Genomic DNA, 11,949 nt, shown 5'->3' with positions numbered 1-11,949 from the left:
TTTGACCCCATATTGAATAGCTGCATAATATTCTGATGTTTTATCCTCACCTCTTACAGAAACAACAACCCCACCTGAAGCAGATTCGGTCTATTCTCAAGTGATGCCAGGCACATCCCCAGGTAAGACTAATAGCCATATGCTATTGATACTACATATGATACTAATATGGAACTAATGCTCTGATATCAAAGTATAATGTATGTCTCTGTTTAATTCTTAATATGAGTGTGTTTGACTGCATGTCCTAAACAACTTTGTGTGGTGATATGTTGCAGGTACTTGAGGGGGAGGGAGGGAGGGAGGGAGGGAGGGAGGGAGGGAGGGAGGGAGGGAGGGAGGGAGGGAGGGAGGGAGGGAGGGAGGGAGGGAGGGATGCCCGGGTGGAGGGATGGAGAGGTGGATGAATGGAGAGGTGTAGGAATGGAGGGAATTAGGGATGGAAGAATGGAGGGATGGAGGGACACATTTTCAGAGGAGGAGCAGAAGGACCCCGGGACCATGGATTATGCACGCTCAACGAGCACGCACAAACACACCAACACACTCACGCACAAACACACACACACACACACACAAAAACACACACACAAGCACAAACACACACACACACACACACAAGCACAAACACACACACACACCAACACACTCACACACAAACACACACACACACACACACACAAAAACACACACACAAGCACACACACACACACACACACACACACACACACACACACCTTGTACATGAAGGATTTTTTTCTTATTTTATTTACCAACCGATATATTATACTTTAGCATGGTTTAATTGTGTTTCACTGTAACAGATTTTTTTTATTATAAGGTGTAATGATGATGGATCTTATCTGCAGCTACAGTAATTGTGTCTGCTTTGTATTGTGTATTGAGTTTTATTGTTTTGTTGTAAATTCATTCAAATGTATAATCTTTATAGCAATCTGCTATTTCTACATCAACTTTTGGACTTAATTATATCTACCCATTGAATCTTGAAGAATATAACATAAATGCCCCATTAGCAAAGTTAAAATGCCATACTCCATCAGCTGAAGACCCATTGCGATTTTCATAATTATTTTTGGGGGAAGGGTGTGCCTGAAAATAACAGTTCTTCTCAATTTTATGATGTCATATACTCTGCCGGAGTTCCTTTTTAATATTGCAATGTGGACATGCACATCTATGATGGCAAAGCGGTCTTCCAAGTAAGCAAAGGTTAGACTCATGAGCCAAGGTGTGGTATTTACACAGAAACAATATTGAATATTTCCATTACTGTGTAGAATTCCAAGTAGAAGAGGGGCCTTTGTCAGTAACCAGGGACCCACTACTTTCCGAGAAAGTTAGCAGGTGTTTCATTTCCCTCAGCCACACTGACCTATGAGCATGCAGAAGAAGTAAGGCAAACACTTCTGCAGGCATATGAAGCCAATATGAAAACACACACATACTGTTATGATATTTTTGCTCTCTCTCACTCGCTCTCTCTAAACCCCCCTCTCGTCCTCTTTCTGTATCCCTCCTTTTAACTTTCTGCAACTTTGAGTGGTCAGCTCCTAAAATAACACAGCTACCGGTATGTATCGGAGTAATACCATGACCATTAACAACACAAGCAGCAGCAGCTTGGAAACACATGCTCCAAAACCACCACAATCAGACTGATTAACACAGTGCCAAACCCCAAATAGTGCCAAAGCCACGCCTCATACGGGAATTATTTTTTTTAAAACAGCAGTGCTCGTCAAAAGGAGGTCTCTACTCTTTCTTCTCTGTGTGTGTTTTGGTTAGTCAACTGCTAGCTACCAGTGACAGTGATAGATAAGTACATACAGCCAGAGGAAACAGTCAAGCCTTAAAGAGATGTCTGGTGGTCCCTTCTCCTGCTTCTCCAAACAGGGAATACTACTTATCCTACTCTCTAACCTCCACTATGGTAAGTTTTGTAAAAAAAATATATATAAAAATAACTTCCTCCTGTTCATGCTTTGTATCTATTGCATGGGCTTTCTTGTATTATACAGTTAGTAAAACGTTAGCTTTCTCTAACTTCCTTGTTGGTCTTTGCAACGGTGTGTGTTGACTGTAGATTGCCTAGTAATCAGTGATTGGTTGGGTATTTAGGATCTTTTGCTTTATTACTGTGTGATAACACCTACATAATACCTATAACTAGCAACATATCATGATGAAGTGATTCAGCAGTTTAGAATGAGTGCCGATGGTGTGGCTGGGTCGGCAGCTGTTGCAGTGCTTCTAGAACGCAACAAATCTTACGATGTGAAACGCATGTCATTCATTAAATGTAAGGCATTACGGGGACTGTATCAAATGATTGTTTTTATTACATTAGAAGATACACTGCAGGACTAGGATAACTGCAGGTATGCCCTAAATATCCCACCTCATTGAGTTGTAAACTTTATTTTGTCTTAATTCATGACAGATTATTTTTTTTGTGTAAGTGTTTATAATTTGTTACTTCAGACTGACATGTATTTATAATGTTGCCCATGCAGTACATGGCACATTTCTGGGGAATAATTAAACATTGTACTTGTGTGCTGAGGAGAGGTTATCAGATCCACCCCCACTTCTCTTTTCCTTTCATCTCATGCTGTTCTGCTGAATGTGGGGGAGGAGTGGACTTTAATGAAGTTAAATATATCAAGTGAAAATATGCAAAGTGCCACGTAAAACATAAATGAAACGTGGAAATGCTCTATATAAATCCAATTCATTATTATCTATTATTGATTAGGTAGGACTTTGCATTGCAGTGTATTATATTATTCATGACAGACACACTGTAACAAGTATTACAGTGTAACAATGAGTAATTACAACACTTGCTATACAGTACGTACATGAATAATTACACAGTAGTAAGTGCACTGTAATGTAAAGAGTAACCATTGATTGGTGTCAGAATACTAATGTCATGTTTGTGTTTCAGGTGTGGGTGTTTCTTCACACCTGTCATTCCACAAGACAGTAGGGGATTCCGTGGAGATCCCCGCAGGCTTAGAGGGGCAAAATGTCACCATAATGCAGTGGAAATACAGAGGAAAGGATATTGTAGAATTCAACTCAGAAGTTGTATATTCACGAGGATCCCAGTTTGAGGGGAGACTTGAGATGAATGTCATTAACTTCAGTTTAACAATTAGGAAACTGACTCTGCAAGACTCAGGGAAATTTCTAGTTACTGCTGAAACAGACGAGCAGATTCCCACTAAGGCTGTCACTCTTCAGGTTCACGGTAGGCAGCTATCAGCTTTTTTACATAGTTTGTTTCCTTTTCTATGACTATAGTGTTAATGACATCTTCCATCCATTGTCTTACACTCTGGTATCATCTCGTTGACGGCTCTCTCTCAGAGCCTATATCGAAGATGGTGATCCAGACAGACATCAAGCTATTGGGCAACCACTCCTGTACGGTGCGGCTGGTGTGCAACGTGTCCTGCTACCCCAACCTTACCTACACCTGGGAGAGAGACAATGAGATCTACGGGGATGGCCAGCAGATTCACTTCTCTCTATCACCAGCAGAGGGAGACATCAATGTAAAGTGTAACGCCTCCAACCTAGTCAGTTGGAAAACTGCCTCTGCGACAGTAAAGTGTAGTAATGACACATCCACCCGAGGTACCTAGATATCATAATAATCCCTTCTATACACTTTTCAATGTGCTTATACGCTTATGTTGTCAAGTAGAATATGTAATACTTTTGATTACATTTACATAATTTAGCAGACACTTTTATCCGGCTCAGGGGTTCAAATGGTGTGTGAAAAACGCTGTCTCAGACACCACTCCAGAATCCCCCATAAGTGTTCAATTGGGATGAGACCTGGTGACTGAGACACACACACCCTTTAAACCCCCTATAATCCATTGAGACCCCTCTTTCAAAGTTATTGACATCTCTTCTTCTAGTCATGGTAGCCAAAATAATGGACAACTGGGCTTTTTTTTAAACCCTTTTTCTCCCCAATTTCGTGGTATCCAATTGGTAGTTTCAGTCTTGTCCCATCGCTGCAACTCCCTTACAGACTCAGGAGAGGCAAAGGTTGAGAGCCGTGCGTCCTCCGAAACACAACCCAGGCAAGCTGCACTGCTTCTTGACACAATGCCCGCTTAACACGGAAGCCAGCCACACTAATGTGTCGGAGGAAACACCGTACACGTGGCGACGGTGTCAGTGTGCATTGCACCCGGCCCACCACAGGAGTCGCTAGAGTGCAATGGGACAGGAACATCCCTGCCGGCCAAACCCTCCCCTAACCCGGACGATGCTGGGCCAATTGTGCGCCGTCCAATGGGTCTCCCGGTCGTGGTCGGCTTCGACAAAGCCTGGACCCGAATCAGGATCTCTGGTGGCACAGCTAGCACTGCAATGCATTGCCTTAGACCACTGTGCCACTCGGGAGGCCCGCAACTGGGCATTTTTATTCAGGACCCCAAGCATGACGGGATGTTAATTGCTTAATTAACTCAAGAACCACACCTGTGTGGAAGCACCTGGTTTCATTTTACTTTATATCTGTCATTTACTCAAGGGTTTCCTTTGTTTTGGCAGTTACCTGTGTAAGACATAGAGCCCTGTAGTCGTTATCATACTGTATAGTCTAATCATGTGTGGTGTACAATATGTGACAGGACAGGCATGGTATTCCATCTACATCGGAGTATCAGTAGGAGGCGCTGTGGTGCTGATCCTCACTGTAGCTGTGGCAGTGTGCTACTGCAGGACACACCATAACAAAGGTATGTACAGCTTAGGGCATTCAGCTGTACTTAAAGTGACATTTCAGGTGGTTCTAGAAGAATTCTTCAGCTGATATGATTTTGTTTTCAATTTGGGGATTTACAAAAATTGGTAAAAGAGTGAAACCCGTTATGAGTGTTGTTTATTTATTCCTGGGTAAGTTTGTTGATATGCTGTTTGAAATGTTTCTGATTGGTTGATATTTTGTTCTTATTAAACACAGCAGATCTAACTGACAACACAATATATGCTGATGTTATGGACAACACAAGAAGTAGAGATGTAAGTATACATTGCCGTTATTATGTATCTGAATGTGTTAAAGCTGTATGTACTGTATTGTAATGGGCTGTATTTTGATTCCAGACAAGATCAAACAGTCATGTAAACCCAATATCCAACTATGAAACTGTCAATGATCTGGTTATCCCAAGATTGAACAAGGTAAGATATAAATGGTCATAATGATAAAATGTCTGTGATTGAATGGAAGACTATGAAGTCTACTTATAGTCACTACCTTTCTTGATGCTGAAAGAGTTTCTTCTTGATTATCTGTCTCATGTAGCCGCAGACTCTGTATGACAAGATCACGTTTGGACGCCGGGAAGCCCACCCTTCTCCTTTCCAGGAAGTATTGTGAGCTGAACAGGATGTGGTCACAGGCTGCGCCTTACATAGATATAGAACCCTCTGCATCCACTGCATCTTACACATGTACATTCTGAAGATAGGCCTAGATGTTACTGTTTAATTTCACGCCCTACACTTTTTTTTCATGTTTGTAATCTTCCCCCTTTGTTGATCTCATATATACATTTTATATATTTACAAGTATGTGGACACCTATTCAAATTTATGGATTCAGCTATTTCAGTCAATCTCCACAGACAAACATTGGCAGTAGAATGGCAGCACTGAAGAGCTCAGTGACTTTAATCATGGCACCGTCATGTTTTGTGACTGTTTTTCATGGTTCCCGCTAGGCCCGTAAGTTTCAGTGAAGGGAAATCATAAACCTACAGAATACAATAACATGCTAGACAATTCTATACTTCCAACTTTGTGGCAACAGTTTGGGGAAAGCCCTTTTCTCTTTCAGCATGACCATGCCGTCATGCACAAAGGGAGGTGCATACAGAAATGGCTTGTTGAGATCGGTGTGGAAGAACTTGCCTGGCCTGCACAGAGCCCTGACCTCAACCCCAGTGAACACCATTGGGATGAATTGGAACGCTGACTGCGAGCCAGGCCTAATTGCCCAACATCAGTGCCCAACCTCATTAATGCTCGTGGCTGAATGGAAGCAAGTCCCCAGCAGGTGTCCACATACCTTTGGCCATGTCGTATGTATACAGTACCAGTCATAGTTTGGACACATCTACTCATTCCAGGGTTTTTCTCTATTTGTACTATTTTCTACATTGTAGAATACTAGTGAAGACATCAAAACTATGAAATAACATATATGGAATCAAGTATTAACTAAAAAGGTGTTAAACAAATGAAAAGATATTTTAGATTTTAGATTGTTCAAAGTAGCCACACTTTGCCTTGATGACAGGTTTGCACACTCTTGGCATTCTCTCAATCAGCTTAATGAAGAATGCTTTTCCAACAGTTCCCACATATGAAGGAGTTCCCACATATGCTTAGTGCTTGTTGGCTGCTTTTCCGTCACTCTGTGGTCCAACTCATCCCAAACCATCTCAATTCGGTTGAGGTGGGGTGATTGTGGAGGCCAGGTCATCTGATGCAGCACTCCATCACTCTCCTTCTTGGTCAAATAGCCGGTACTCAGCCTGGATGTGTGTTTTGGGTAATTGTCCTGTTGAAAACCGAATCATAGTCCCACTAAGCGCAAACCAGATGGGATGGCGTAACGCTCCAGAATGCTGTGGTAGCCATGCTGGTTAAGTGTGCCTTCAATTATAAATAAATCACTGACGGTGTCACCAGCAACACACCCCCACAACTCCTCCATGTTTCACGGTGGGAACCACGGTTGGAACCAAAAATCTCAAATTTGGACAGATCAGACCAAAGGACAGATTTCCACCGGTCTAATGTCCATTGCTCGTGTTTCTTGGCCCAAGCAAGTCTCTTCTTCTCATTGGTGTCCTTTTAGTAGTGGTTTCTTTGCAGCAATTTGACCATGAAGGCCTGATTCACGTAGTCTCCTCTGAACAGTTGATGTTGAGATGTGTCTGTTACTTGAACTCTGTGAAGCATTTATTTGGGCTGCAATCTGAGGTGCTGTTACCTCTAATGAAATTATCCTCTGCTACAGAGGTAACTCTGGGTCTTCCTTTCCTGTGGCAGTCCTCATGAGAGCCATTTTCATCATAGCGCTTGATCGCTTTTGTGACTGCACTTGAAGAAACTTTCAAAGTAGTTGACTTTTTCCAGATTGGCTGACCTTCATGTCTTAAAGTAATGATGGACTGTCGTTTCTTTTTACTTATTTGAGCTGTTCTTGCCATAATATAGACTTGGTCTTTTAACAAATAGGGCTATCTTCTGTATACCACTCCTACCTTGTCACAACACAACTGATTGGCTCAAAATAACACATTTTTGGTTAATACTTGATTCCATATATGTTATTTCATAGTTTTGATGACTTCACTAGTATTCTACAATGTAAAAAATAGTAAAAATAAAGAAAAACCCTTGAATGAGAAGGTGTGTCCAAACTTTTGACTGGTACTGAATCCAGTTGAAGTCGGAAGTTTACATACACTTATGTTGGAGTCATTAAAACTTGTTTTTCAAGTTCTCTGTGTGTGTGTGTGTGTGTGTGTGTGTGCGCGGACGTGAGGATGCGTGCATGCATTAGCACCTTTTTTTATTCTAGAGATTCAGGCTAACTTTTTTTATTAAAGGTTCAGTGCATCGATTTTTTATCTCAATATAACATCATTTCAGGGTAACAATTAAGTACCTTACTGTGATTGTTTTCAATTCAAATAGTCAAAAAGAATCTAAAGACCTTAGCAAATATTTTCTCAAGCAAGAATTTTGGTAGCACTGTCTGGTAGTGGTCTGGAACACAGAAAATGTGCTGTTTTGGCAAAGAGGTTTGGAACTCTTTTTCTTATTGATCTATTAACTAATTTATCACATGGTGATGTCACCACCAAAAAGAGGCTGTTATTTCAGGCAGTGTTTTCAAACAGCATTTACACTAAAAGGGCATTATCATAATGTTCACAATTTCACAGTATTATTCCAACCTCAGTGTGGAAATATATATAAAACACAAGATAATCACGCTTTTGACTGCAAAGGGCCTTTAAGTTATAGCCTATTGTATTCTATTGTTGCATTAACTGTTCATAGTTGTGCAATAACGACTAATAATAGCAGTAAAATATATATATATTCTGAAAGCGGTGATTCTACAATTAGTGGACATTTGTGTTTTTGTGTATTGTAGTTTAAGTTTGTATTGTAGAGTAAATAGCTGTACATTTCCTTATAATAACAACTGTTTTAATACCTCATCTTCAGTCACATTCACATAAATTCAACATGCTATCTGCTCACAAAATGTGGATCTTTGCAATCAGACAATAAATATATCATATTACAATAATTCTGTCTATAAATATGGAGAAAAAATGAGAGACAAGGTGTTGAATTAACTTAGAAATGTAGTAGCACTTGATAAGCACATTATGAATGACTCTGACAGACATAATACATACATCTATAACAGTCCCATTTGATTTAGCAGCTATAAACACACATGGAAACATAGAGACATAGTGAAATGATATAAATAAAAATGTAAACCCTTTAATTAACTTCTGAGAACATATATAGAAAAACCTCAGAACACAAAACGAATGTTCCCAAAACAATTCCAGCATTGCAGTTCTCTTCCACTAATCACAAGGGGAGACATAAGAGTAAGAACAGAAATACAATAAACGCTGCTCACAAACCCAACAGCAAGTTGAACCAGTGTAAGAAGTCCCTGCCGATAGATTCCTGAATTCACAACTGTTTTCCTGGGTAAATAGTGGACAGAACACACGTCGATTAACTTTTGGCCCAGCGTTTTGGTCATTTAGTTGGGTTATTGAGCTATGAACAGATGGGTGGTATGTCTGTATTTTAAATAAATACTTGAATTACTTCTGAGTATGTTGTGTTGAAGTGGGCAGAACCAAACTGTATTTTGTAACAAGATACTTTCAGAAGCTGTAATTTGTATTTTCAAAATATTTTTATTTTCCTTTACTTCATGGCGGTTCACAGTTTTGTGGCCCCCTTTCACCTTAAATATGTATCAAAAGTTTGACAGCACTATTGTGTGATATAAGCATCTGCTAAATTAACTAAATATAAATGTATATGTAAAAATGAACAATTGCAAAGCATGCTGAGTATTATTCTAATGAGCTCTGCCATAAAAACCAAGGCCAATAACAATACCCAGGCTGCTTTGCAGTTCTTCATTTTCCCATATACACACATTTACATTTTGGTTATCCAGAGTGACAGTGCATTCAACTAAAGGAGATAAACAACATACAGTCTCACTGTCATAGCAAGTAAGACGTTACTGAGAAAATGGTTGATTGAGAGCATTCCCAGTAAACCGGGAACATTCCCATAACATTAGCTAACATTCCCATAACATTAGCTAACATTCCCATTGAGCTCTGGTTAGGGTTTGAAATTACAAACATTCAAAGACTGTTTCAGATCCCCAAATATATATTTTTTTCTAGGGGGCCCTCAATAATTGTGTTAGTCATTCTCATTCAGATATCATATTAACATAGACTAAGTCATTACAGAGTTTGAGAATTACAAGATTATCCAGAAGTCATGCAAACCCTTCTGCAGGCATATGAAGCCGAGATGAAAATGCACACAGACTGTATCTTGTTACAAAATACATTTGAGTTTAGATCTGCCCACTTAAATGCAAAATACTCAGAAGTCATTCAAATATGTATTTCTAATACATTCTCAATCAGATATCATATTAACATGGCATAAGTCAAAACAAAGTTTGAGAATGACAAGATTATCCAGAAGTCATGCAAACCATTCTGCAGGCATACTGTATGAAGCTTCCATCTCCGTCGGCAACATCTTCGAACCACACAACTAGCAGCAGCTAGGAAACACAGGCTCAAAAACCAAAACCACCACCATCAGCCTGATCAACACAGTGATAAACCCCAAACACGGCCACGCCTGATCGTCTAACTCTCAAGCTAAGCGAAATGGGTATATTCAGATAGGAACTATAAAATTTGACTTCCTTTTCAACTAACATACAGTCATTATTGTATAGAAGAGCAGCCCTTATCAAAAGGAAGTCTCTGCTCTTTCTCTTCTCTACTCTTTCTTCTTGGTGTGTTTTGGTTAGTCAACTGTTAGATACCAATGACATTGATAAGAACATAGGTGTCATGCCCATAGGGGTACAGGGGCATGTACCCCCTCAGATTTGTCCTGTAAAAAAATACATTAAAAACAACTTTCTTGAATTAAAACCAAAAAATGTTATGTTGTTTCTCTGAAATACTACTAGCCACCTAGCAATTTTATGAAGTTGGCTTGCCCAGATAGGTTCCCAATTTTCCAACCTCATAACTAGCTACCTAGAAGCCATTCCAGGCTGTCAGTCAAGTTAACTTGTCTAACTATCTTAGCTGGCATGCCTGCTGGCAAGTTTGGTAGACTTTAGAAAAGCAAGCAATAACTACATGTACTGAATAAGCATCACATTCCTTTCAATCTTTTACCCAGATTTGATCAGAGCTGCAGTGAAGCATATTTAGTTGGAATGGTCTGGCTGACTGGCAGATCTGGAAGAGTCTGGCTGACTGGCAGATCTGGCTGCTTCATGCTGACTGACAGCTCTGGCGGCTTCTTGCAGATTGGCAGCTCCATGCAGACTGGCAACTCCATGCAGACTAGCAGCTCAGGCTGCTGTATACAGACAGGAGGCTCCGGCAGCGCTGTAGAGGAGGAAGGCTCTAGAACCGCTGAACAGACGGGAGGCTCCGACAGCGCAGGAGAGGGAGAAAGCGCTGGCTGCGCTGAACAGGCGAGGCGCACTGTAGGCCTGATGCGTGGTGCTGACACTGGTGATATTTGGCTGAGGACACGCACAGGAAGCCTAGTGCGGGGAGCTGCTACTAGAGGGCTGGGGTGTGGAGGTGGTTCTGGATAGACCGGACCGTGCAGGCGCACTGGAGCTCTTGAGCACCGAGCCTGCCCAACCTTACCTGGTTGAATACTCTCGGTTGCCCTGCCAGTGCTGTGAGGAGAAATAGCCCGCACTGGACTATGTAGGCTAACCGGAGAAACAGAGCGCAAGGCTTGAATCCCCAAATGACTAAGTGAAGGATTTGTCGATGTGCCCTTCAGCAAGGCACTTAACCCTAATTACTCCAGGGTCACTGTCAATAATGGCTGATCCTTGGCCAGGGTGAGTGGGATATGCAAAAAAATAAAAAAATAACATTTGTATAATACACACTTTTAATGTAAGCACCCACCTAATGATCATTAAGATGTTACTGTTGAATTTCATCATGACCTGCACATTGCAGAATTTTTTTGTTGCCTACTTTTTCATTATTCAATATTTTCCTTTTGTCGATCGTAGAGGAGATAGATAGATATAACCTTTTATTTTGAAGAGATTTAGGCTGACATAACTTGTTTGATGAAGTTGTATTGTTTGATGAAGTACATGATAGGCATATAAGACATTTAGTATCTTAGATAAAGTGATAAGTCTGCATCACAAATGACTGGGTGACAGGCAGCATAAGGTATGAAAGAGGTACTACAGAAAGTACTTTTACTGGATTAACTATGGGAACCCTACACAAAATGTTCTTATTCAAGAACAACTAGCGTAGTAATCAAATGTGCTTCAATATCTTTATATTGTTACCAATTATGGCAATATTCTCTGGTCTGATGAAACCAAGATTGAACTCTTTTGCCTGAATGCCAAGTGTCACATCTGGAGGAAAACTTGCACCTCCCTATGGTGAAGCATGGTGGTAGCAGCATCATGCTGTGAGGATATTTTTCAGCGACAGGACTGGGAGACTAGTCAGGATCAAGGGAAAGATGAACGGACCAAAGTACCGAGAGATCCTTTATGAAAAC

The 11,949-nt window shown here is 40.6% G+C and overlaps 1 protein-coding gene across 1 annotated transcript; it reads left to right on the top strand.

Moving 5' to 3' along the window:
- Positions 1-1,713: 1,713 nt before the first annotated feature.
- si:cabz01074944.1 (natural killer cell receptor 2B4) lies at positions 1,714-7,693 on the top strand. The gene is made up of 7 exons (XM_064940297.1): positions 1,714-1,954; positions 2,975-3,280; positions 3,400-3,669; positions 4,686-4,793; positions 5,018-5,076; positions 5,161-5,238; positions 5,363-7,693. The coding sequence occupies exons 1-7, from the start codon at positions 1,882-1,884 to the stop codon at positions 5,435-5,437; spliced, it is 969 nt and encodes a 322-aa protein (XP_064796369.1). The 5' UTR covers positions 1,714-1,881; the 3' UTR covers positions 5,438-7,693.
- Positions 7,694-11,949: the final 4,256 nt, after the last annotated feature.

Source organism: Oncorhynchus masou, chromosome 27 (genome assembly GCF_036934945.1).
Source record: "Oncorhynchus masou masou isolate Uvic2021 chromosome 27, UVic_Omas_1.1, whole genome shotgun sequence".
Taxonomy (NCBI): domain Eukaryota; kingdom Metazoa; phylum Chordata; class Actinopteri; order Salmoniformes; family Salmonidae; genus Oncorhynchus; species Oncorhynchus masou.
The sequence above is the reverse complement of the archived record's forward strand: the minus strand, read 5'-3'. Positions and strand labels throughout refer to the sequence as shown.